The following is a 26,890-nucleotide window of genomic DNA, read 5'->3' as shown; positions in this document are numbered from 1 at the left end:
TTGGATAACTTGTTTGACACTCTTAACTTTCCAGTGTTGTTTCAGTGTAAAGTGATCAATCAAGATCATTTCTCCAACTCTTAACACCATGGCCTAAGATCATCAGGTACCATATACAAGTAATAAGTTGATATAATATCACTTGATGTTGTCAGGGGAGGAGTACAATATAATTCTTTTCAAATGTTTTACTTGCTCCAGCACTTTTGAAAGCTGTTGCTAGTGGTTACAGCAAGCCAATAGAGGAGACAATACACAAACATGAAAATCTGTTATAGAAAAACTATGAATGTGGAGAACATTTCCACAGAAACCAAAATTACACAAACCACAAGAAACAAACTAACAACTGGGACAGAGACTGTGTCTCAGTACATATCGAATTCTTCCATCTTCTGATCGAAGAGATTTGAAGGACTCACACCTTCACCTTTGTAAGGACTTCCAGTTGCCTCACAATATTGATGGCACATGGCATTTTTGTTTGTTCTTTTGCATCTCATATTATATTTTGCTGGTAGAGGCCCTGGCAGGCAAATTTTTGTTGCCTTTAGAAAAAGCCAGACCAGAGGCTGCCCTCTGTTTTTAGTCTTTGTGCTTAAACTAAGATAACCAGCTGCTGCCTGTGGCCTTAGCTTACATTACAGACGGATCAGTCGTCTCATCTAGTTCTCTGGTAGAGAGTAAATAAGCCTATTGGATGTCTTTTTCCACATCAGAAATGCTAAATGTTTCTTTTTTTCTGAGAGTTGTTAAAGTTGGGGCAAAATAGACTTGTTCATCTTTGTGCAGCACGATGTAGGACAGCTCAAACCAGGAGGCTTAGAGTTATGTGAGTGTGATTAGTTACTTAAAAACATTTTTTAAACTTCAGTTTGACTTTAGAGGACAACATAGGTGGCCATGCTCTCCTTCCCTTTCTTTTTACTTGTTTGTGTGTGTGTGTGTCTCTGTGTGTGTGTCTGTGTGTCTCTGTGTGTTTCTGTGTGTGTGTGTGCCTCTAGGTGACAGATCCTCGTCAAACCAGTCTGACAGGACAGCTTCTTTTGTGCCAACAGCGCACATCGGTTTTTCACTGCACCACAAACACTCTGTCAAGTGTTTGGCTTTGTCAAACCTTTAAGGCCCTTCTTCATTCTCTCCCTTGCAACATAAAGCTGATCGTTGAAAGACAATAAATAAATAAAAATTATTCTGTAACCCTTTCTGTTATCATGAGGCTATTGACAGCTTTAGAGTTAGAGATGAAATGTTTGACTAGAAGCAATGAAAAAAAAACTATATAGGAAAAAAACAATATGTACTCCTGTCCTAAAATCAATCCTGAGAAAACTCACTGGAGATACATCCCTGGAAAATCAGAGACTCTATGAGAGGACAAGCAGAAACATGCAAGGTAGGCCCAGCAAGAATGTTAACCGAACTGCAGGAGCCGCCGTGATTGGTGGAGAGCGCTGTCAGTCATCCAAAAGCAGCCGGCACACCCAGCTGGGGCATCAGTAATCGGACGCAGTCGGGTTTCGACGCAACTCCTTACCGGTAATGTTCCTTGTTTAATTTACGAGAGAACAGCGATACACAGAAGAATCATTGACGGTTTGTTTGAGATGAAAGTCTTTGCTATGGAAAGGAGGATTTCTACTTTGGCTCTGCTGAGTCTGAGTGAGTATTCCTGTGATAAATATCGTTGGTTTCTTTCCTTTGCACCTTACGTAGCTGCCACACCTGTTTGCGCACCTTCAAGTATTCTAAAACGGAACAAGTCCAAGTAACCTGTTTATGCGGATGGGCTGCCTCGTCGGTTTGTTGTTGAATCGACCTTTTTTTGCAAAAATAATACAAGCAAACTACAATTTAGAAGACTTAATATCTTGAAATGAACATTGTCAAGTGTTAATATGCTATTGACTGGTACTGTTTTCTTTCACATAGACCTAACAGGTTTTGGTTTCTACTCAAGCACATGAGACTCCATAGTTGCAACCAACAATAGTTTATCAATTATTTGTTATCTAATGTAGTTATATTTTCAGTTAATCAAACTATTATTTACTTGTTTACTGGGTAAATTGGGTAGTCATTAAAATGTCAATCCAAAGGCCCCAGAGATAATGGCAAAATCTTAAAATGACTTGTTTTGTTTGTCTCTTTTTGACACAATCTTAAGACATTCAGTGTATTGTCACAGAAGACAAATGAAAAGCAGAAATCATCTGGAACAGCTTTTACCAGTTGATGTTCTCTGTGCTTTGTGTATATTTGGGTGGGAAGGTACAATAATAAGTTATTTGTACAGATGTAAAGTTCAGCAGTAACACATTATCTTCAGCAGCCTTAAGCAGCCTTTTGTGTAATATAATGAATACGGTAATGAATATGATTACCCCTGTTCTTAAATCTGTGATAGTGTTGTCCTGTGTTGGTGCCATCGAGGTGAAGATCCCGGAGAGGACATTTGAGTTTGCCAGGGGTGACAACATTACAATGCCCTGCACCTTTAAAACAGCCCTTAAAGACACTCCCAAATTGGTCATCGTCTCATGGGCTGTTGAGGCTGATAAAGCTGGCGAAGAGGATGTCAGTATCTAAATATCTGTCTATCTGTCTGTCTCAATGTCTATCTATATATCTGTCTATCTGTCTTTCATAATCAGCATAATCCTAATTCATCAGTATTGTGAAATAAGAAAATAAATTGCAGAACTTTATTGTCTTCCTCTTTTAATGTTCCTCTGATGCTGTTGTTCTCTGACAGATCGTGATCCTCACCTACTACTCTTCAGGTGGCATTACTGACATCACATCATCGTATGAAGGTCGGGTGTCTTTGGACATAGATGTACCTACTGGGAAGGCTGACCTGAAACTATCCTCTATCACGCTAGCAGACAACAAGAATTTTGTGTGTCGTGTCCAAATCCCAGGTGATGATGAGGGCAATCCATCTGACTCAAGACAGTTGGTGGTTCTAGGTTTGTATTGCATTTGTTTTCAAAGTAAAAAAAAAAAAACCCTTTAAATGTTTAAAAGTGGGTGAACAGAGCTGCGCACTGCATGTTGTTTGTGGCTTTCTATTCAATGTAATATTCCATTTCCATTTAACAAAAGGTATGTTAAAGCTCAGTCAGTATAAGGTTTAGCAGTTAAGTCTTCCCTGTTATGTAGGCTGTTGGAGCTTCATATTCTTACTGCAATGTTGTGAAAAAAACATGGCATATGGAAGTAGCACAATAACACTTCCTGTGTCAATAGTGTTTATCCAGCTCTGCTACTTTACCCTGTAACCAGTAACCTCACAGCAAAACGATTATCTACAGAACAGCCTAGGTCTTTCTCTGTGGAGTTTGCTCCATGTTGTCATGGGTTTCCTTCCGGTGCCCCTGTTGCCTCCCACAATCCAGAGACATGCAGTTAGGTTAACTGGCAACTCTAAATTGCCTATAGGTGTGAGTGTGAATTGACTGGCGACCAGATTGTACCTTGCCTCTTGCCCAGTGTCAGCTGGGATAGGCTCCAGCCCTCGAGGTTTATCCTTAAGGATAAACCGGTATAGCTAATGGATGAATGGGAAGGACAAATTTTATTATTCATATGCCACTAAAGAAGCTGTTGTCACTTAACAAATTCTTTCACTGTCAATTATAAGGACAAATCACATCTCAGTTTTATTTCTGTTGTTCTAGTGGCTCCATCTCAGCCCATCTGTAATATCCAGGGTAGGGCAGAGTATGGCCAGAACATCAACCTGACCTGTCTGTCTGAGGAGGGCTCCCCACCACCCACTTATAAGTGGGAAAGTCGTGATGTACGGAACATCCCTCGCAGGCTAGACCCCAGAACCACCGACAGTAAGTATCAGTGGCACAGTTTCTGACAGGACTGTTAGTCCTGAAAAAACACAAGTCAGCTATCAGCACATAAAGAATGACAATGGCCACAATCAGGTAGAGAACTGAGTCATGTTGTTCTCCATCACCAGAACGTGCAAACAAGACAACATAAAACTATAATGTAGCACTAAAATCTTATACAAAGTCTCTGATAGCTTTCATTTAAAATTGTACATGTGTGGACTTCCTTGCAGCAGAGGCATCTGTGGTATCATCAAATGATACCTGCCTAGAAACCTCATGATTTATGCTTATTAAAGCAAGTCCATTGAGACGCTTTGAGACATTGTGGATCTCAGGTACGTTTTGATAAGCTTCAGTTTGGAGAAGCTCCTCACTGCAGCAGCTTCTAGAGACCTCTGTAAATAGTGTTCTGAAAGCAGCACCTGAGGGCTTGGATGGCCTTTTAATGATGAAAATATCAACATCAATATGTAAGTTTCATCATATTAATATGATGACAATAAAAAAAAGCTTATAATATGACAAATATGACTTGTTGACATCTGTCAATAGGAACCGCTACCTGAGATGCGCACTGATAACTCGTCCCATCCCCCTCTTCCACAGTGCACATGCAGCACAGGTTGAGGACCAGGTCAATCAAATAATGACAAACAACAGGGGGGGTTGTTGTTGTTTATTTTTTCTGTATTTGAACATTTTTTATTTTATTTTTTGTTTTATTTTTTTTTTTTTTTTGAGGGCTTGCAGCAGCGCCCCCTCCATCAGGTGGCGCCTTAGGCGATTGCCTATATGGCCTATGCCAAGAGTCGGCTCTGGCTGTACACAGTGTCTATACCGGCGGTGATATTTGTTTGTACAGGCCTTAGGGTGAATAACTGGCATAGGAGGACAAACAGATTAGCACTGGTACCAAAAATGTCTGTGTAAAAGTACTCTTTTATCAGTAGTAGCATTGTAGAATTTGTGGTCTATAAAACAAGATGAAGTAAAGTCATGATAGCAGTGATATGTGCTGCACACAAGTGACTCTTTGTCTTTCAGAGGGAGGTATCCTGTCTCTATACAATATCTCCAAAGATACATCAGGATTCTATATCTGTACCTCAAGCAACAAGATCCGCTCTGCTACCTGCAACATCACCCTTGCAGTCATGCCACGTGAGAGAAACCTTATTAGCAGCTTTTGATCAACAATCTGGGAACTTAGTATTTCCAATAAATACATCTTTATAGTAATTCACTATAATTTGAATTGTTCTGTTTTACTTCTCCCAACTCGTCTTCCTTCAATCCTGCAGCTTCTATGAACATTGGGTCCACTGCAGGAATCATTGGTGGCGCTGTCGCCTTGCTGATCATATTAATCATCATCATCTATTGCTGCTGCTGCCGCAAGAAGAACAAAGAGGAGGAATATGCCATGGGGTAATGCTTTTCTCCCTTAAGGACACGGGCAAACATACACACTCTCACACTCACTGACGAACAAGAGGTTGTGATGTGACCAGAAGTTAACATCTGATATAACCCATTTGTGACGTTGATGGAGCAGGTGGCCGTACATCAGGGCATTTAAGTTCATAGACAGAGACGTTAACTACCTTTATTTTTTCATCCTCTTTATGTAAGTCAGACAGTTACACATTGCTTCTTTTGCACAGCCATATTAACTCCATTTTATCAAATTACCGTTTAACCTTTGTCTATCTCTGATTGTTTGACACAGCCAGTATATTGTATGTTTCTACTGAGCCAAGTCAGAGACAGATTTCTGAATGTCAGTATCAAGAATGCAAAAGCTTGCATTCCTCACAGAAGCAGCCTTCATATGCCTATTTGTGATTTGAACGCAGACAATATGCCATCTGTCAGTCACTTTTCTTGATACCATTACATAAAAATATCTCAAATTACTCAGTCCATGAGGGAGTTAAAATGAAATCAGCCATTAAACCAACCTCACCTGCTACCAGATTTTTTTAGCCACATTTGTGCTGATGATGTCAAAATATTTCAAGATCCAACACAGATGCTGTGGTTTCAAGACAACTACAGTTCCACATAGATGAAGCTAAGGAAATACACAAAAACAAACAGACATTTTACTGTTGTGCTGCCTGTCCACTTTCCAGAGTCCGTGAGGAAGAGTACCATGACAAACAGCCGGCTAAAAATGGGGACAGTCACCAAAATGATGGGCAGGAGGGCAACCCAGCTGAAAGCCGTGCGCACAATGAGCGCAGCTATGATCATGACAGGGATTACGAAAATGCCCGCAGTGATTACGACGATCGCCGCAGTGATTATGACGACCGCCGCAGCGACTATGACGACCGCCGCAGCGACTACAATGATCGACGCAGTGACTATGACGACCGCCGCAGCGACTACAATGATCGACGCAGTGACTATGACGATCGCCGTGACAGGTACAGTGATCGCAATGAGCGCTATGACGACAGGCGCCACTATGACGACGAGCGGCGCTACAGTGACAGCAGAGACCGTCACAATGATCGTGACTTACCTCCACCTGTGCCATCCAATAAGCCACAGAGGAACTACGACAATTAAGGCCTCCAGTCTGTACCCACCACTATCTTTTCCACCATCTTTTCCATCTATTTTGTTTCTATTTTCCTTTTTCCAATGGCTGCCACACAAGGTGTGGCCTAAAGGTGTCAAACAGCATTTTGCCTCAGTGGACTTAGCTATGATGTAATTGGCTCAAAAACCTGCTATGCTTATAGGCTACTAGAGTTAAGCATAATCTGTTATTGCATGTTTGACAGGTAGAAGAGTTGACAGTAGTGCCAGGTTGTCTATTAGGTCAGCATACTATAGGTGTGACTTGAAGCATGACACTTGGACAATCAGTTGAGGAAGAGCAGGCAACTAAAATGGCGCCTACAAAGCCCATCTGATCCATTTTTAACAGGAAGTGGGTGGGTGGGTGGGTGGGGTCAACAGTTATAATCCCTCTTGTTAAGTAATAAACACTGCCCAAGGAAAAAGTCCATACCTTTGTGTAGCAACATTCACGTCATACAAATATTATGAACTGAAAAAACATTTTACAGAAACAAATGATTTTTATACAATATAGGTCAACATTTTAAAGTTATAACAAAAGAGTGATAAATAATGTCTGTCTCATAAATAATCTAACTTACAGCGCATCAAAAATCGAACTGTGCTTATCTGTGATGTACAGGACCCTATTTTTGTTTGACTTTGAAATGTGTGTAAATACAAGTTTACTGCAGCTCAGTCAAGTTTGGTCATATTCTATAATGGAGACTTAAACAGGCTGTGAGACAAAGCAGGCAATCATATGCTGCCTGATGTGCAGAAGAGTGTTGTGTAGTTGAGAAATTATGTGGAATTTTAGCTTTAAACTTGATATGTAGACATTGTTACATAGACGTTTTGCGGTTGGGTGTAACAGGTGGTAGCTTGCCTTTTAAGGAAGCTACCACCACACTAAAGGGCTTCAGTTTTGTTTTCATTCCTTACACTTACTAGAATTATTTTCGTATTCTGAGTTAGGTGCTGTGTGTTCTATAGAAACAGGCACAATGAGCTAGTTTTATTGTTCATTCTATTGAGTGCTTTCAGTTTTTCAGTGTTTGTCTTTTTTTAAACCACAACATTTAGAAACTAGAAATAGAGGTGTGTTTTGTTTGTTATAACCTTGTTTTTGCAGTCACCAAGATGTTTTTATGTTGAATTACTGCAGAAGGACTTCTGTTGAGATTCAATTAAATTTGAATACACACGCTACTGTTTTATCTCAGCAGCAATAATGTAAGTTTTTACTAGGATTTATCAAAATTTGCTGTAATTCCATTTGAAATATGCTGTAGAAATAGCAGATTATATAAATTTTACAAAGCAGCTTTTCTGAGTTCTGAACACTAGGTGGCAACACAACCCCTCCTAAACAACTGTGAACTTTTCACAAGATCACATGGCATCGATGACTACATGTGGGGTCAAAATAACAAAAATATTTTCATGATAATAATTATAATTTTAACCAAATCATCAGATCATAAGGAGTAATAGTGGTAGTATTAACATTAATTGTTATGATATTGTTATTTGGAGAATGCTTTCAGGTCTGAAACTTTTATTTAGTAATTTTTTTTTTAATAGTTAAAAATGTACTCAGCATGTTTCAGACTTCACTCTCCCGCTTCGCTCTATCGTCATCCATTGTCTCTAGAAAGAGCCTCCCACCCTTCTGCGTAAAGGTACAGAACTAGTACCGGATATGTGGTCATATGTACTTTAAAATAAAATGATAATGCATATGAAAAAATATCTGCTTGACTAAAACCTGATGTGCGTTATTTCCAGTGATGTTGAAAGCAATCTGTTGAAAGACTACTTAAATGAATTATGTGAAAAGGCTCAAATAAATATTGAATACATTTCTGAAAATGCCAGTAGTCACATTCTCAAAATTATGTAGTATTAAAGTTTCATAGCAATTAAAAATTCACCTCATCTTTCTAATGCTTCTACTTCTCCTACAGAATATTGCCCCTCAGAAGAGTATCTTAATATGTTTAATATTTCAATTTTTATCCCGATTTTGTATTGGGTTTCAATCGACAGAGCGTTTACAAAATTATTCAAAATGTCATAAAGACGTAAAATAACCACAAAGAGATGCAAAGTGACCACAGTCACAAAAGACTACAGATGACACCTTCTTAACCTGCCCCTACAAAGTAAGTAGGGGAAGTAACCTGAAATTAATTCATTCTAAAATGCTGCCTTGTGAGTAAAGATGAAATTATATCAGTAAGGCTATCATCAGAAACTATACTTAAGTAAAATACATATGCAGACAACACACTCTGACCTTCTACCTCTGTTCTCGTCATTTTCCCATGTACCTTCTTCGTCGACAAAGCGTTTATTTTGAAAGCCACTACCGGAAGGCCTGAGTTTTATTTTGATGAAATTGACCCTGGTCCCGTTATCTTCGCGTTAACTGTCTGATTTGGGGAGTGTGAGATATCGTTCAGGGATGGGGCGTAAGAGAAAAGAAGACTCCGTTCATCAGAAAACTTTTATGAAATTCACCTGCAGGATTTGGAAAATGTTTTCGTTGCCGAAGTGGTGGATTTTTATCGTTTGTCTGACAGGTAAGAGAGGATAAAGAGAGAAAAAAAGATGGAATCCACTCTGTGTGAAGTGGTGTAACAGGTTGTTGAGCTCAGGTTCGAGTTTGGAGCAACGTAACTTTCGACTAACGTCACGACAGTTAACTAAGCTAACCTGCGCCGCTTTGTGCAATGACTGAGGTTGTCGTGTTGGGACTATTTAATCATTTAACGTTAGATTCAAACTTTTCTTCCCACGTTAGTAACTATATGTTTCATGGGACTGGTGTCAGTGATTTTTGCTGGAAGAGATCCAAGGCATTTCCACATTTCTAAAGCTCGGTTCTTCAGAATTCAATGCTTTAAAGTTGGTTTCACGGCTCCTTTGTCCGATATGCTAGCTGTGCTGCAGTCAACTGTTACTCTGAATTCAGTCATGTGTTAATGATCCGACCAGAAGCTTTGGGGGTTGTGGATTAGTACGTCTAACTTCAGACAAATTTAACTAGGTTTCTCATTGAAATGACAATTTACCACTCTATTTAGTGTATAGAGACAAAAAGTGAAAACACACAGCAGATGCTTGTGTCAGAGGAGTGGATCCAAAACTAATTTGGGAAAAGGTAAGATTAAACTTAAAATGTCTTTAAAAGCATTAGCTTAGATTTCCTTTAAAAGGCCTTAGAATGTTCTTAAATGTCTTTACTAAATTAATTAAAATCTTTTTTTTTTGTGTGTCTAATTTTCATCTGTCTTTCATACTGAGAAAATAATGTACATATGATATAATAAACATGGAAACCATGCCCCCCAATAAACGCTTAAGTATTCACTTGTATAGTGATTAACATGTACATTTACAAGATTTTTCTGAAAGCTGTTGTAGGTACAATGTACAGTAAATCTAAGGCTTATGTAAATCCCAATAAATATGACCATGTAACCACTAAAATTAATTATTGCCTCAACACAGAGAGGCCATTTGAACTTATATAGCTCAAGATCACAAATTTTCTTCAAAGGGCTTAAAAATCTGTATAGCATTACAAAACCCTTTGGCCTAAGACCCTTTGGACAAGGAAAAACTCTGCCCAAAACAGTATACTTTCAGATTTGTATCCGTGAAATGTTTGTTGATATAATTTGCCTAACAAGAAAGAAAACATGTTCGAATCAAGAGAGCAAAACGATTTTTCTGCATTCACATCTCCCTAACCCAAGCAAGCAAGGTCCCTCTGTCCAATATTACAACAGTCATCACCATCCTTCCCTTCCTCCTCCTGCTTTCATTTTCTACTCTGGAGGTGGCTTTCTCTGAAAACTAATAAAGCCGAGATCGCCCCGCAGCCTGTGATCCTAGGAAGACCAACCTCTTTTTTGTTTGGGTTCTTAGAAGTCAGAGTAATGTTCTCCCTGAAGAATTTATTTTTTAGTCTGCTTGATTCATCTTGCTCACACACCTCTCCACCCAAACCTCAGACATAAAACCATAAAACCAAATTGGCTTCAGATAACACAAAGAAGAATTTAAATACATACATGCAAGGTGTGAACAATAGTATTCACATGCTATTTATGCACAGTCACTCTATAAGTCATATTTCTCAAAGGCATGCAACTTTCATGTCTGCGTACTGTAAATAACATAAATGTGCAAGTAAAATAATACTTACACATCAAGTTTTACAGTTTTATCTTTGAAATCTACGTAGTGTAAACAGACATTACAGTAATGTTACTTAATCAGCAAACAACTTGTGCCAGAGGGAGATTTGTGGTCTGTCTTGGCTTTAAAATGTGACTGGTGTTTTATCAGTGGAACTTTGAGGTTTTTATTCCTTGAGAATTTTGCATTCAAGGGGTTTAGTTGCAATACCATGGAGGTCGTGTTCTACTGTACATTACATTGCTTTGTATATGAGAACATGGGGGTTCTAAGAAATATTCTCTTTTTGGTCTTACAATTTGGGTTTACTGTTTCTTAATTAGCCATTCAATCAATCAATTATCAAACTTCTTATGTCAATCAACTAATAGATTAGTTAACCAATTAATTCAAAATTAGTTAATAATGAATGTTTAGGTCTGTGATGTTTTTTCAGTAGAAGTGTCCATATGTAAGTTGTTGTGAACCAAGAAGAGATACTCTTTATAACTATAACATTATGTGCGTGATGTAGTTTATTGGTGTTGTTAATAAAATCCATTAGTTCTCTGACACCAGGCAACAGAACATTGGTAACAGAAAAAAAACAAAGCTCTGTGAACTGGCCTGGTCTGGATTAAGTGAAGCAGCCCCCCTCTCATCCCTTACCTCATCTCTGTTCACTGGTCTAGTTCAGTCACACCTTCTGCGGTTCAGCCTGAGAAACACACACACAGCAGCAGCAGCACACACAGATGTTTCAGGGTGTGTGTGTGTGTGTGGGCTTGTTTTTTCACATGTTCATCTCTCCAGTGTGTGTTGCTGTTGAACTGCAGAGCTCAAGCTCCTGGTCATCATGTGACCCAGAGTCCTGCGGCTTCAGAAGCTCCAAAACAACCTCAGGTCAACTCAGCTCACGGTCAGATTTCATCCAGCAGAATCAACTCAAACAGTCTCACCACAGTCTTGTTTTTACAAACTGCATGATGATTCATTTCATTCCAGCTATAAGGAATGGACAAAAACATTCAGGTATTTCTAGTTAGTGTTTACCCAGATATATTTTGTGTTATGTACCGAATCTCTTTTGGAAAAAGAAGCTCATTTCAGTCAAAGTCATTAATGGTATGCTTTCCACGAGGCAATGAGCAGAGCTTGTGATTTGCAGGATAATTTTAAAGTGTTCAGACAGGGACAGGTGTCTCCTTAGACCTTGATTCAGCTGAGCATCTGAATCATTGTGTGTTGCTTTTTGCTGTAGTAGTCCTTAATCCCCCTCATTACACATTCCCAGTTATTACTGAAACTTGTTTGGCTGCTGTGGTGTTCCAGAGGTTTCACAGTCTGACACTGTGGCAGCATATGTTTACTGTGTAAACATATGCTGAATTAGTTTCTGTTGGCAGTGCACCTATGGTTACACAGTCAGCTGTTCCTGGATTACTTTGACACTGAAGAAAGCATAAAAGCATGACGAATCTCAGAGATTACAAAAAGCATCTCTTTTTCTATCATTTCTAAGATGGTTTGTATACATGTATTTGTGGTGGACATTGGAGATAATGATATCCTTGTAAAGTGCACAGACAGGTGATAAATTGAAGGAACAAACAACCTAAAGTGCCTTAGTGAAGCTTTGGGCCACCAAGTGCTACCACAACAGTTTCAATGCACCTTGGCATTGATTCTACTCATCTCTCGACCCCTCTACTGGACGGGTGGAACATCATTCTTCCTAAAGATATTCCCTCATTTGGTGATATGATGATGGGGGTGGAGAGCTCTGTTTAACATGTCGGTCCAGAATCTCCCTTAGGTGTTCAACTGGGTTGAGACCTGGTGACTGCAAAGGGCATAGTGTGAGATTCACATCATTTTCATACTCATCAAGCCATTCAGTTCCCCCTGAATGGGGCCGCTGTCATCCTGGAAGAGACCACTTCCATTAGGATAGAAGTGTTTCATCATCACTTTGCCAGCAAAATTCCCCTCACAGCATAACAGAGGATTCCCTTACTTTAGGGGTTAAGCATTCAGGCCTGTACCGTTCTCTTGGTGTATGCCACAGATGCACTCACCCACTTGTTGAAAATATGGTGAAAGGTGATTCATCTGACCATATCACTTTTTAGACTTATGGTTCTTTTTGTTTGTTTTTTTTTTAACTTTTCCTTCTTTTATACTTTACTGATCCTTCTTTGTTATCTCCTTGTCCTCCCACAGGCATCCTCCCTCCCTGTTGCTCAGGGGTCCACGTCTTTGTGAGAGATAATAAGAGGCATGCTGTGCTGTTCCAGTCAGTGGTTCTGCCATGTCAGTACACCAGTGTGTCCATCCAGACCCCTGTGGTACAATGGGTGTACAAGTCGTACTGTCGTGACCGCACGCGGGATTCCTTCAGCTACCCTGATAGCCTGAGTGGAAGCATGGGAGGAGGTGGGTTGATGGGTGGAACTGGAGGAGCCAGTGGAGGATACAAGCCGGGGATGACGACGAGCTACCTCGACTGCTCTGACAGCAGCCGGACGGTCCGAACTGTGGCCTCCATCTCTGGTTCCTCAGTCACACTGTCAGAGTACTACAAAAACAGAGACATCTCCATCATCAACAGTAAGACTTCTGTAGTACTACTTGTATCTCTGGTTCTGTTTTTTTTTTTCTTATGTCAGTGCTGAAAGTTAGTCTTTTCAAATCACAGAGCAGCTGTGTTGACACGCCAACACATTTCTTTAGCGTTACAGACTGAACTTTAACTCACCAGCTTTAGATGTAATTTCAGTTCACTTCAGTGCTGAAGCCAAATACTGCAGGCATGTGATGCCTGAAGCAGTTTTTTAGCATTGCACATTTCATTCAGTGTCTGACAGTGTGCTTTACAGAGGCAGAAAAAGGAGGAACATAATAAAGAAAAACAACAAAAGAAAGACATAAGAAGAAACAAGAAATAACAAATACAGAAATATAAAGCACTGTGAAACCAAGTCAGAAGGATTTTCTCAGTTTTGGTTTGAAGGTTTGGGGTATCTGGGTTGTCCAGATTACTGCATAAAAGAAAAAGGACCATCTCTGTTCTTTTTTAACATATTGATCCAAACAAGTGTTCTTATTTCTTCCACAGCCAAGCCTGGCAAGTTGAATGAAAGCCATAAATCATAGCATTCGCCCACACCACCAGAGATTCTTTAGAGGAGGTATGAGAGACATGGGAGGCTTTACTGTAGACTTTACTGAGCTTTCAGAACAGTCAGGTTATATAACTCAGAAGAGACAAATACCCACCACCAACAGTTACAATTCTACAATTTGGCTTAAGGAGAAAGAGTGTGATGGGAGATATTAGAGAAGGAGTGTTTTTTTTTTTCCAGAGGGAAGCAAAAAGGACAAAACTGTCATTGCAGATGTAGTTGTATTGGCACACACAGTATGTTGATGTCTGATAGGTAACATAAAAACATCTGAAAATAAGTTTTGCCATACAAACAGTGTTACTCACAATTATATTGTTTGTCTTCCAGTGAGCAATAACAGTTTTATTTTTCAAATGCCTAGTACATATTTTGGTCACAGTTCTACAGTAAACAAACTTGGGGAATCCTTAGCAAGAATGTTTGTTAGATGTTAGCATGAATATTGGCCAATATATCATTATTTTTTTAAACTCTCAAATATACTTTAAAGTCTCAAATATAACAAAGGCAGTGGTATAACGAAATCTTTCACCAGTTTATTGGAGATTGACCACAGGAATTCCCTCATGCCATCCCCCTTTCCTGAGGTCGGTATGTCCTTACAGTCTTACAGTCTTCTAAGGGACACTACTGTGTGTGCATTTGTGTACTATTGTGATTGGATGTGTGTATGTGTGTGCATGCGTGCGTGTGTGTGTGTGTGTGTATGTGTGTGTGTGTGTGTGTGTGTGCTTGACAGAGTAAGGGCCTTGTTTGCAGGCCTCAGATTTATGGAGCCCTAACTGTGGCTGAAGAATCGACCTTCTCTTCACCAGCCAGGAACACAGACAAAAGAAATGGTTTTCATGCTGTCCTCTCATTCATCCTGACCCCACACTCCTTCCCTCTGATGTACTTCAATGTCCTGCTTTTATTTTTACTCTCTAGATCACTCCACTTCCCACCATTCACATACTCATTTCTCTCAGTGTAAGTCTTTTCTTTCTCTTTTTTTTCTTGCCCCACCTCCTGTCATGAAACAGGTCAGTGTAGTGATGTTGTTAATGGACAAAAAAAGTGAAAGCTCTGACCATGTTGCCTTTACAGACGCCCAGTCATCCATACCCATGTAATCCTATTCAGGGTTGCAGGGAGGCTGGAGTCTGTCCAGCATGCACTGGACAGTGGGGGGATTAAAATAACAGTGTTAAGTGTTAAGTGTTAAAATAACAGTATTAAAATAAAACACATAGTAGTAGACACAGTATGCTGAATAAGTAGAGATGCCGCTTTGTTGAAGGAGAGATTGGTCAGTGTGGTGCAGTCTGGTCAGCCTGTCTCTCCTCCCCCTTCCTTGGTTAACAGGAAAAGGAAGTGAATTATACAGCCCGTTTCCTGTCTGCTGTATTTACATGTCTGATCCCCTCACAATGGAGTTGGTAGCCTAGTATTGTCTGGTGTGTTTTAGTCTTGGGCCAGACTTTAGTGGAATGGCTTCAAACCTTGCTTCCATAAATGAAAAATTACTAATGGAGTGCAGCAAAATGGATCCTACCAAGCGATCACAAATGCACTATGTGGCCAAAAGTATGTGGAGACCTTTGTTCACATATGTTTGTATAGTTTCTCTCTGGGGTTGTTTTTCATTTTTTGGCTTGTCTGATTTTCTGAGTTTGCTGTGGAAGAACTCGAATTGCCTTCAGCCACTCCCAACACCTTTGGGATGAACCTGAGTGTCAGGCCTTGTCACCAGACTTCAGTGGTCGACCTCACTGCTGCTTTATAGCTGAATGGAAGCAAGTGTGGAACCAGAAGTGTGAAGGGTGTTATAGAAACATAAATATGATAGTTTTTCAGGGTCATCAACTCCAAAAATGCACCATTTACATGTTTTGGAAAATGCACATTGAAAGTACAAAAAGATGCATTTTAATAGTTTCACCACCTTTGTTTCCTGTGTTTTCTTTTATAATTTGCGCATTTTTTAAATTCCCAGCAGCTTGAAATGTGTTGAAAAGTGTTAAAGCGTTTTGCTTCTCATTTTTAATTTGGTCATTTTTTTCCCATGCAGAGGCAGATCTGAGGATAGGAGAGGTCCAGTGGGGAGACAGTGGAGTTTACATCTGCAAAGTGGTTATATCTGATGATCTAGAGGGAGAGAACGAAGCCTCTGTGGAGCTGCTGGTTCTGGGTAAGGTGCTACTACTTTTCCAACGTGCCTAAATAAATAATTTTAGTTTTGAAATTAAAAAAAATTCAGTCACACTTGCATCACTCTCTGTGGATATCTCCTCAGTGTGTTTCCAGTTTTGTGGTTTTCAAGCTTTGGCAGGCTATGGCTTATTCACCGTTGTAAAACTTTGACCTGCAAAATTACATGGTAGACTAATTAAAATAATGTCTTACTGAGTCATTGATTCTAGTGGTGTCCCATCACCTTGTTTTGTACAATATTAGACTGGCAGACTACACAGTGCAGTATCACTTTCACAGACATGCCACCACACACATCATTTACTGTAAATTGAATTTTACATAACAAGGCCTTCGTAAACAGACCTATTCATCACTGACAGCACAATACAAGCTCATTAATGAGCTGATTTATAACAAGCGGTGGCACTTCTTAGGCAGTCTTGTCTTATCTGCAACCACAGCATTCACTCATTAATGTATAGAGGATAGTGATAAAACTCAACATGATGGTTTGTTTGACATTCACAATAATATTCCTCTCATGCCTATATATGTGTGTGTGGATTCCGTGTTAACATATCAGTAATGTGTTGTGTTACAGTAACAGTGTACTTTTCTGTGTTCAGTTACAACAAATGTTGCCATGGCAACAGCTGAGAGGCTATATGGCGCTTGGTGCCCTAATTCACTCTGAGGCTGAACTTTTGTTTGGCTGGCACTTGGAGACTTATGTGTGTGCACAAAAAGACACAGACACACAGATACACACTCACAAATACACACAAGAACTGGACATTAAGCTTTTACAGTTTTCAAAGACTTGAGTGCGTTCTGAATCCTGTTGAAGCTTGGGTACGGTGTTGGTATGATTGTATTTTGCAAATAATGATAGACCCTAAATCCACCTTGGTTTAGCTAATAGAGCACATGAGGCACTTGTGTTTCCATAACAACAGCTGGGGCCACAGTGAATGGATCGGGGGCTCCTTTGTCTTTTTAGCAAATGGCAGAAAAGAAGACAGGAAAAATTTAATGATGTGGGGGAGGGACAGCCGGAGCATACTGATACAAAAGATGGAGGATGACACTATGTGAGACACTCGACTGATGTGGACATCTGAGAAATCAGAGGCTGATGAAAAAAGAAAAAGATCTCCTTTCTTCCAGTCTGCCGTCAAGTTACATTCCCTTTTTCACAGAGGAGAATTTACTTGCAAATGATTTTAGTGTTTTAAACAGTTCTGGAGACTTGTGTTGAGCATACCCCCTCTCTGTAGAGCTCTAGCAGAAGTATAGATATAAATACTCTTGGATCACCTTATAGGGTAAAAGAAGCAATCCCAGCATATTTGAAAGTAAATCTTGGTGAATCACCAGCCTGTGGGCAAATTCATGCGCAAGTGGGAACTTCTCAACTGAGCTGCCTTCAGCTGCTTGAGCAGGTGGGAGGCAGAAGAAAAAACAACAGATAAATAGAAAATTAGAGGTGCTTTAAATGTACAGATGCACATAGTTCAAGTTCCAGCACTTATTGGTTATTGAATTAATGTGGTGATTCAGCTGCTTCTCAGTAAACTTAATAGGTTTCTTTCTGTTTTCAAATCCAGCAAAGAACATGTTTAGCCTTCCAGAAAGATACTAAAGTGAGGTATGTGCACTGTCAGCCAGAGTCAGGCCAAAATAGTCCAGCCTGCTCTCTGTTTCTCAACTCCTTCTCTCTCACGCACAGCACTCCTTTCCTCACTCTTCATGATAATCATACAACAGTAAAACACCAGTATCTTTTTCACTTTTCACAAAGCTTCAACTTACAAGGTCACATGGAAATAAACACCCAAACAAAACACACTCATGCAAATCTTTTCACCAACTTGTGACACACCTCCCTTTATCTATCATGTTAATGCTTCACTTGGACATCTGCTGACCTTGTGTGGAGTCTCTGAAAAAGACAAAGACGTTAACACTATCAGACTGGTGGTGATGGTTTTTAAGGGCTTGGGTTCAGTGTTGATGTTTCTCTTTTCTTTTCCTGAAACATATGTCAAATCTTACCCTCTGTCAAAATTACCAGATTTAAAACTTTTCGACTTAACTAATAAAAAATATGAAAATATAATTCCAATATGTCAGCTATAAAACACCTGTCACAATCCACACTGCCACTTCAGTGTCTTCAAATTTAACTATGTTGCCACTTATGTTTCTGATGGTCTCATCTACAGAGAGACATAGAAATTGTTTCAGGAACAAAATGTTTCTCTACAGTTTTATTTTCTGGCTCTGGATATGAGGAATGTTCCCACCTTTGATTTTTGCAGCTCTGCATGTAACATTACTCACAGCTCCTGCCTGTTTGTCATGTTATCTTCATGAGAACGAGTCATGTTCCAGTCTGTTTTCTTATCTTACCTTACAGATTTTAATAGCAGAAATCAGATGATGAATCTGCTTATCAGCTGCTCTGATAGGGAAACTTACTGGAACAAGTCCAGAATGTCCTGGTGCATGCTGCTGTTGACCTGCCAGTTCTTTCAATCTGTTTATCTGTCTTTTTCTCATTCTCTCTCTGTGTATCTCGTTTTGTCTTCCTTCTCTCCTTGTGCATGCTGCTGCAGCGATAACTTTCTTTGAATCAGTCACTCCCAATTTATATCAACCCCATTTCCTCTCCTCTCTTCTCTTCTCCTCTCCTCTCCACTCCTCCCCTCTCGTCACCTCTGCTCTATCTCTCTCCAGGTTTCTCAGGTGTGCCTGAAGATCTGCTGCCAGACTTTGATTTGAAGATTATGCCAGGTAGGGGCATAATGAGTTTTCCCCTTACCTGGTTCCTTCCATTCATACTAACCATGCTTACTGCTCTAAACATGGATGCATGAACCATCAGTTTTTTCCACCATGTTTAATGGTTCTTGTGCTAACAGCTCTGATATTGGCTAACCTGTTCTCCTCTCACAGGAGTAAATAATGAAACAAGTGTTTGGGATTCAGCTATGATGAGGCCTTTACAGAGCTGAGTTCAGAGCTGCTTTTAACCCAACAGTCTGATCCACACTTGTCAGATAATGAGCTGGCCGTCGCTCCCACTAGGATGAGCTGTGCTGGAAAACAGCTATTATGGTCATTATAGTTATTTATGGTTGTGGTTAACATGTCATCCCACATCATTTGGACACTGCCCTTTAAAAACCAAGAAGGAGGGTCATCTGTTTATGTCACATCAAATTCCTGTAATACATGTTTAATTATCACAGAGTTTGTGGGAAGTGATAGATAGATAAATAGATGAATTGTGTGGAAGTATCTCCCAAAGTGACTTGGTATGATTCACTCAGCCATAATGGTCACTGCGAGCTTATCTCTGGTGTTAGTGTTACATTAGTACATGTTGTTGTCCACATCGACTCCCACAGTTCTCTGGACTGTAAATGTACTGGTACAGTCCTGGTGTGTGTGTGTGTGTGTGTGTGTGTGTGTGTGTGTGTGTGTGTGTGTGTGTGTGTGTGTGTGTGTGTGTGTGTGTGTGTGTGTGTGGGAGAGGGGGTCATAGTGGTTGCAAATCAGATCACATTACAAGTTAATTTGTTGTAACAACCAAATCTTCAGTATCTTACAAAGCAGCATAAACTGTCCTTTTCCTTCCTGTAGCAAAAACAGGTTTCCTGTGTGTGTCTGTTTGTTTTTGGTGTGTGTGTGTGTGTGTGTGTGTGTGAGAGAGAGAGAGAGAGAGAGAGAGAGAGAGAGAGAGAGAGAGAGAGAGAGAGAGAGAGAGAGAGAGAGAGAGAGAGAGAGAGAGAGAGAGACAATACTGTCCTTGGATGTACATTGTTAAAGATTTCCTTATCTGCGTTCTCCTTCCCTTCCTTTGCTTTGTCCCTATAGACAGAAGCATGTAGTTTATCTGCTCTACTTTCTATATCACTCACTTCAACTCTCTAATAATCTTATTTAGATTTCATTTGTTCTGATTTGTTGCTTTCATAGAGAAGTAAATAAAAACGCTCAATAAAAGAACAATCCAGCCTCCTCTCTCTAGCTGATGTCCCTTAACTTCACAGTTTGGAATGAATTCTTGTTATGGCCCATCCCAACATGCCTTTACTACAGGAAATGCATTACATTACGGAGGAAAGGATGCCCTCTCACTGGGCCTTCAAGCCGCGTTTGTGCATTCATGGAAAAATGTGTTCAAACCTTTCTTTCATTTAGATACAGTTTTTGTTATTATCTTGGCTATGCTTTACTAGGGTTTTTTCTCTTGTTATTAACTTGCAAACACGTGTTAGTACATCTGTAGCTCGCAGGTTAGCTGAAGTGAAGTATGAGAGATATGAAAGGTGAAAGTACAGAATGTTGCTATTCTCATTAAACACAATAAAGGTTGTCATAACAAAGGGGAAATCAGATTATTGGGTTAGCTAGCTAATTATGTTCTGCAAATCCACCACCTTTCAAGACTTCATTGGTTGTCTAAACTGAAATTATGTCATTTAAGTAATTATTTGCTACTTTTACTATGACCTTTATTCCAAATTTTTGAGCTACAAGTAGCTCCTTAATTTCTGTTTAACTCACTCAAAAATCACTCAAAAATCCAGCAATTTTAGTATGCATTTTTAAGATTCCTTTTTAATGAACTTTAATTATTTTCCTATGTATTATTAAAATAAGGTTTAAATTGTATACAACATGCAATTCAGACATAAGCTTGTAGTCTACTTGTAATGCAGTCTATTTACAGTCCTTGTAAACATGCTGAAAACAGGCAGATTTAAAGGAGAACTCTGCTGCATCGATTTAGATTTCTTTTTTGTTTTAATTGCCTTGCCAACAACACAATGATGAAGTCAATCTGTTTCTAGGTTCATATGTGCCGATATTTATTTATGTGTGGGATTCTGTGTTGTGTGTATTTGCAGAGTGGGTGTTCGTGGCAGCGGTGGCATTGGGGAGTGTGTTATTCCTGCTGTTGGTTGGGGTTTGTTGGTGTCAGTGTTGTCCTCACTCCTGTTGCTGCTACGTCAGCTGCTGGTGCTGCCCCGACACATGCTGCTGTCCCAGGCACCGTAAGTATAAGCACACACACAGAGGTGCAAAAGTTCCAGTACTGACACTGTTTGAAAGAAGTATGTTTTTCTGAAAAGTCTGAATAGGATTGTGTGTTGCTTTTTTAGTGTATGAGGCAGGCAAGGGTATAAAGACAGGCACCTCCACCCCACAGACACCTGCCTACCCTCCATTCTTTGTCTCTGGTGTCCCGGCCATGGTCCCCATTGCTCCCCCCTCCCTAGTGGACAAGATGTCTTCTGTCCCCCCCTCAGATGGCAGCCTACTCACAGCAGGTGAGGTCTTGCTCTTTATTAGTGAGTGAATCTGAACTTGGATAAAAACTCCTTGGGCTTGGAAACTCCACACTGCATTAAAAAATGTTTCATAAGGAATGCAGTTGTTTCATTCAGTTTATATTTTATTATGTAATATGTCATTGATGCAAATCAATGTGTGTGTCATGTGCCAGAAAAAAAAAAGTCAAAATAAAATAGTGAACCAGAAAATATGCAAAAACACCAGTGTGGTCCCCAAACCACAATGAACACATACACACACACAAAGACAAAACCAAAACCGAAGTTTGCTGTGCTGATGGGTCAAGTATGTGTCTCCAGTGCCAATGCATGCTGTAGGGGTTCCCTACCGTGTGCCTTCACCTCAGGATCAGGACTCTCTCAGGGTACTACAGTATGTAGAGCAACAACTGGCTCACTTCAACCCTGCCAGGTCCATCAGCCACCAGTGTAAGCTTCATCAACCCATCCTGTGGCTTTACTCTCACAAAAAAATCTTTCCAGAATTGTCAATAAATGTCAATGAATGAAGTGCATGCTCTGCTGTTTATTCTGCTGGTAGTGTCTTTTTGGCTTTTTATTCTCTTGAGCTTATATGGCATGCCGCTCTGCACTCAAGATTTCTGCTCATTGAATTTCCTGTAGTTCAGATGTGATACAGTAGTGGATGTGCATGCTGACTTACCTGAAAGAATATGTTTTAATAATTCTCACCCCAACTCTGCATAATTTTTGCACACCCCTGACTCCGACTTTCTTCATCTGCAGTGTCTTCTTTTAAGAAAAAATTCTCCTTAATTGTTCATTTCTCTATTCAGTCATTCTGCAATGATTGATTATTTTATTTTGACTTGTTTAGCTTGTAGTCTTTCTGAGCTGAGCTCTCTCCACGAGGGAGAAACCGGCTTCCGGCAAACATACCGAAACGTCCAGAAAAAAGCTTTGCCCACCATCCCTGACCACAACCATCAGCCTGAACCCCAGCGCCACCGTGACAACCGCAGCCCAGAGCCACAGGTTTACCGTGACAACCCCCCTTCACCCCAGCGTTATCGTGATGACCTCAACACAGAGCCCCGGAGGTGCCAGGATGAGCCACTCCCTCCACGACGATACAGCGACGACCCTCCTTCCTCCTCACAGTCACGCAGGCCTGGTCGTAATCAACAGAAACAGAACCACAGCGAGGAGGACAACCACAACAGGCACAGACACCACTGAATGCACAACCTCCATACACACATATCCATACAAACATGCACTGTTCTGTCCTCTCATGGCCTTGTGTTGTATTTTACAGGTGGAACCCACGTTCAGAACATCTGCAGAGGAAAACATACCGTACTGCAGGACGCACCGGCTCACTGGATGAGCTGGAGGAGTTTGCTGTTTCTTATAAGCAGAGAGGAGCCAGAGGGGCAGAGAGGAGGGAAGAACAACGGGGCGACTATGAGATGGAGTTTATGGAGTTCAGTCGATATCCTTCCTACCGTGATGGACCACCTCAGCATTACCACAGTGATGAAAATGAGCTCGAAGACAACAGGGACCTTGAAGATCATCCCAGGCGAAACAAGAAAAATGGACACAACATAAGCCCACTTCCTTCACCCAAAAAGAGGAGGGGCACTTGTGACAGTGAGCATCCTGTTCCACCTCCTCCCAGAGTCAGTCCGCCATCAACTTCCTCTCAAGAGAAGGACTATGATAGCACATTCCTGAACAGCCTGCTGGAACGCAAGGCTAAGTTGCGTGGGGTCAGCCAGGGGAAGAGCGGGGCCCGGGGTGAGGAAGATTCAGACACACCCTCAAAGGGCAGCTCCAAAAAGAGCAGTGGGGAATCTAGTCGGCACTGCAGCCGCTCACCTAGTAACAGGCCTGAGGCAGATTCACTGCCTCCTTACTCAGACACAGAGCGAAGCAGAACTGACAGGCCATCTCCACGGCTACCCCCCACAATCACTCGCTCCTGTCAACCTCCTGCCCAGTCCCTGCACGGTCGAAGAGAGGAACCCAGAGACAAATCCCGGAAAGCGGTGGGTTACATTTAAACCTGTAAATTATTGGTAGGATTGTATGCTGGTTGCAGCGACAGCAATAAGTAAAAGTTAGTGAATATCATCTTCTCTAGTAACTGAAAACTAGCTATTGGTGTGTAATTGATGATATAAACAAATATTCATTAGAAAAATGTTAACACTAGGCTTACTGCAGAGAGTATTTAACAGTCTATGTTGTATTTCCGCTGCTCTTAAGGGTGTCTAGTAGGGTATTTCCACTAAATGTATTTTCCCAGGGGCCCAGGCACCTTTTGAGGAACTCAGGAACTAAACTTGTGTTTCAACCAGAGGAACCAGGGATTAAATTCAGTCCCTGTACCATAGATCTAGGGGCCAAAATGTCCTGGTGCCAAGGGTAGAACTTTCTGATGATACAGGACCTGTCTTGGCAAAGCAAAGAAATCCAGAGTGATTTTAGTATCACAATTTTGGCAAGGTTTAGACATTTCCATTAAAGTCACGTTATGGTTTCGACTTCCTGAGAGAGTGTGAGGGAGAGGCGGTTGAGAGAGGTAGTGAATGAACAGAGGGAGCAGGGATGTGAGAACAAGGCAAGCAAACAAGAGGTACAAAACTTGATTTGCTGGTGGTTTCTAGTTTAGTTCCTGATGGTTAGCTCGTCAGTCAACAGCCCATTAAATGCATGCAGAGCTGAAAGGAAAGCATCCACAATATGAGAAATAATATAAGCCGCAGGTACATTTATACATACATGCTCCAAATGTAAATTACTTCAGTCAGTGTTATTGAGATGGTGCAAAGGAATTAAAGTTATTTAAGATATTTTTGAGCAGTATTGTGTTGTGGTCAGAGAAGCATCATGTGAGCGAGTGCAACTAACCTGTGTTGTTGCTGTTTGCATTGCAGTGCAGTTTCTCAACCTTTTCCAGCCTATGAACATATTTTTAGGACACACATTTTACATTAACCTTGCACTTTGAGAGTTATCGTGTGAATTGGATTATGGCAGACTTTTGTGTTCTTTTTACAAGAGAATGGAGGGAGCTTCAGATTGATTTTTCAGAGAAAATTATAAATTTCAAATCTCTTGTTATTAAATTAAAATTATGCCATGCAATATTTCTCACTGAGGGTCCAGCTTTAAGGTTGAGAAACTCTGACGTTCAGTATACTGTAAATAAGGTTTGTAGGCTTACAGTAAGTGTTGTTGTTGTACCTTTGACAGGTCAGGTTCAGATGCTACCAGAGTGAAAACTAGGTAGAATACTCTGTTCCGTATCCAACTACTCTCTATAACAATCATAACTGGTTGTCACCCCCCCTGACAAACCTGGGTCAAAATGGTAGTGAACATCAAAGACTTCCTGTACAAAATAAACCAATTAATCACAGTGAGCTTTCTGAAAGCCCCTCGAGCAGGGGCTTAAAACAAATCTGTTCATAATATGAAAAAAAAGTTCGAATGCATTTTGTCCCAGGTTCTATTTCACCTAATAACCTGGTTTGGCAAATGTCCTCTCCCTTTAGGCTGTCTCACTCCTCTGAACACAATATACTTTAATATTTTTGTATAAACTGTCTACTATTGTTTTGATCGCTTAACTTTTTCTGTCCTCACCAGAGCACCCTTCTTAGCCGAGACTCCCTCATCGTCTGATCGACTGAAAACCACAGACTAAAATCTTCCAGCACACAGAGTGTACGGCCATTAAACTCTACAGGAGCTGCACGTCAGCTTGGAAAAGATGATGGAATTGACTTTGAGCGTGGAAACCTGAATCAGTACCGACGAATGAAGAAATGGACACTTTTACTGTAGAGACTGTTACTGGGTCTTTCTGCCTGTAACGTAACTGAGTGATGAAGTCACCACCGCTCAGTTTCTGACTCCGGCTGCCTCTTATATATATCTCAGCTGGACTAACATTGAACTAATGTGGGCTGGGTGTATGACCTGGACTGTCTCTCTGAGCAGGACACTGTCAGTCTCCCCTCATCCCTTTGTAAAAGGCCCTGAAGCGGAGAGACTTTTCTTCTTCTCGCACAATGAGTGCATTCATTACCATTTGATGAGATATCTGTATTTAGAAAGCTCAGTTGTGGAGTAGATGGTATATGACAACACCATTATTGTAAAGGATAAACTGTAGCTTCAGTTGGATGACAATATACACACTGTGCCATTCAGTAACATTCAGGGACTAAAGCACCGAATTCAGAAGGCTTTAACGAGGAGACTTTAAAGTTAACTAAAGCTGGAAGTAGTGACCAACATTACCAAATGTTGACATGACTTGCATCGCCAGAGGGGGTGGACATAATAATGTGAACACCTCATGAAGAAGGACTATAGCTCTTCAAGCTGAATTAAAGCCACAATAATAAAAAAGCCACAAAAATAACTGTTTGCTCCAAGGAACTAAAACCTGATGAAATGTTGTCTTTTTTATAAACATTTAAGATTTTAAACTGCTGTTTGTCTGGAAATGTTTGTACTACAGTATGAAGACATTTTTAATGTCATATAAACTCGACCTATTTATGTGTGAGGTGTGATATGGTGATTGTTGTAATTTGTAATTGATAATGTTTGTCTAAGCACTCCAGTGCGACTGTGTACATAATTGGCATGATTGTAATGCTGTAATTCAGCCATTTCTTATCACTGCTGAGTCAACAGCTAAACCAACACCTTCATGTGTTATCTAACAGCCACACGCACGTATACAAAACACACATTAACCAACTGATTTTTGGACGTCTATCAGTTACATTACTTATTTTGTTCTAATTTTACACCATAAAGTATTTCATTATTCCTGCCTCCATGGTGGTTAAATTTATCTTGAGAAAAGTCTAATGTTAGTGTTTAGTTTTCTAATGCTGTCTGGTACTGACAACTGTGTGGGTGTGTGTGTGTGTGTTTGTATGTGTATGTGTGGGAGGGAGACAGAGAGAGAGAGAGAGAGAGATGACTTTACTTTTCTATAAAGGAGACAATGTGTAACTGAGTATGACTCATGTCTTTGTTCATTGTTGTAACCACAGACTGCCTGTCTTCACTACACAGCTGTGTCAAAACTCACATATCAGTTCTGCAAGCTCAACCACAGAAATCTGCCCTGTTTTGTCATCCACATACAGAATATGTTACAACACTTGGTCTCTTAAGTATCTAAAGTATCTGTTGATTGAAATGGCAAGATGCAGGCTGGCAAACATCAAGACCGAGGGTGTTTATCTTCACATTAACATCACATTAGAGTTAACTACCCAACTATATTTAATAGTTAAATACAGTTTACATATTAATCCACAAATGATAAAAATCCAGCTATTGTAACATCTATATGTAACACACACACATATATATATATATATATATATATATATATATATATATATATATATTTATATTTATATTTATATTTATATTTATATTTATATTTAAGTGCTGTCCCATCTCTGTTTTGGACAGAGGTTGTGTGTGTATCTGAGCTCTGAGCTCATATACTATGTTTTTGATGGGCGGGGCTGGTGAA

The 26,890-nt window shown here is 40.2% G+C and overlaps 2 protein-coding genes across 3 annotated transcripts; both read left to right on the top strand.

The window, feature by feature from the left end:
• The first annotated feature begins 1,484 nt into the window (after positions 1-1,484).
• On the top strand, positions 1,485-7,127 carry LOC121177073 (cell surface A33 antigen-like). Its single transcript, XM_041031308.1, has 7 exons — positions 1,485-1,662; positions 2,408-2,577; positions 2,756-2,972; positions 3,684-3,848; positions 4,899-5,015; positions 5,156-5,282; positions 5,990-7,127. The coding sequence occupies exons 1-7, from the start codon at positions 1,608-1,610 to the stop codon at positions 6,429-6,431; spliced, it is 1,293 nt and encodes a 430-aa protein (XP_040887242.1). The 5' UTR covers positions 1,485-1,607; the 3' UTR covers positions 6,432-7,127.
• A 1,200-nt stretch (positions 7,128-8,327) lies between these two features.
• Positions 8,328-26,359, top strand: LOC121176940 (immunoglobulin-like domain-containing receptor 2). 2 transcript variants are annotated; one of them, XM_041031119.1, is made up of 10 exons: positions 8,328-9,016; positions 12,843-13,229; positions 15,858-15,977; positions 18,722-18,778; positions 20,902-21,048; positions 21,157-21,324; positions 21,649-21,777; positions 22,187-22,532; positions 22,628-23,363; positions 24,970-26,359. In XM_041031119.1, the coding sequence occupies exons 1-10, from the start codon at positions 8,899-8,901 to the stop codon at positions 25,003-25,005; spliced, it is 2,244 nt and encodes a 747-aa protein (XP_040887053.1). In that variant the 5' UTR covers positions 8,328-8,898; the 3' UTR covers positions 25,006-26,359. The 2 variants fall into 2 exon arrangements, with proteins under 2 accessions (XP_040887053.1, XP_040887131.1); XM_041031197.1 differs by lacking the exon at positions 18,722-18,778.
• Positions 26,360-26,890: the final 531 nt, after the last annotated feature.

This window comes from Toxotes jaculatrix, chromosome 1, assembly GCF_017976425.1.
Source record: "Toxotes jaculatrix isolate fToxJac2 chromosome 1, fToxJac2.pri, whole genome shotgun sequence".
Classification (NCBI taxonomy): Eukaryota; Metazoa; Chordata; class Actinopteri; family Toxotidae; genus Toxotes; species Toxotes jaculatrix.
The sequence above is the reverse complement of the archived record's forward strand: the minus strand, read 5'-3'. Positions and strand labels throughout refer to the sequence as shown.

Excerpts from the sequence above, each read along its gene's own strand:
- LOC121177073 (XM_041031308.1), top strand. The coding sequence starts at position 1,608 with ATGAAAGTCTTTGCTATGGAAAGGAGGATTTCTACTTTGGCTCTGCTG. Across the intron at positions 2,578-2,755 it reads ATAAAGCTGGCGAAGAGGAT|ATCGTGATCCTCACCTACTA; the intron begins GTCAGTATCTAA and ends GTTCTCTGACAG. Across the intron at positions 3,849-4,898 it reads AGACCCCAGAACCACCGACA|AGGGAGGTATCCTGTCTCTA; the intron begins GTAAGTATCAGT and ends TTTGTCTTTCAG.
- LOC121176940 (XM_041031119.1), top strand. The coding sequence starts at position 8,899 with ATGGGGCGTAAGAGAAAAGAAGACTCCGTTCATCAGAAAACTTTTATG. Across the intron at positions 13,230-15,857 it reads AGACATCTCCATCATCAACA|AGGCAGATCTGAGGATAGGA; the intron begins GTAAGACTTCTG and ends TTTCCCATGCAG. Across the intron at positions 21,325-21,648 it reads TGGCAGCCTACTCACAGCAG|TGCCAATGCATGCTGTAGGG; the intron begins GTGAGGTCTTGC and ends ATGTGTCTCCAG.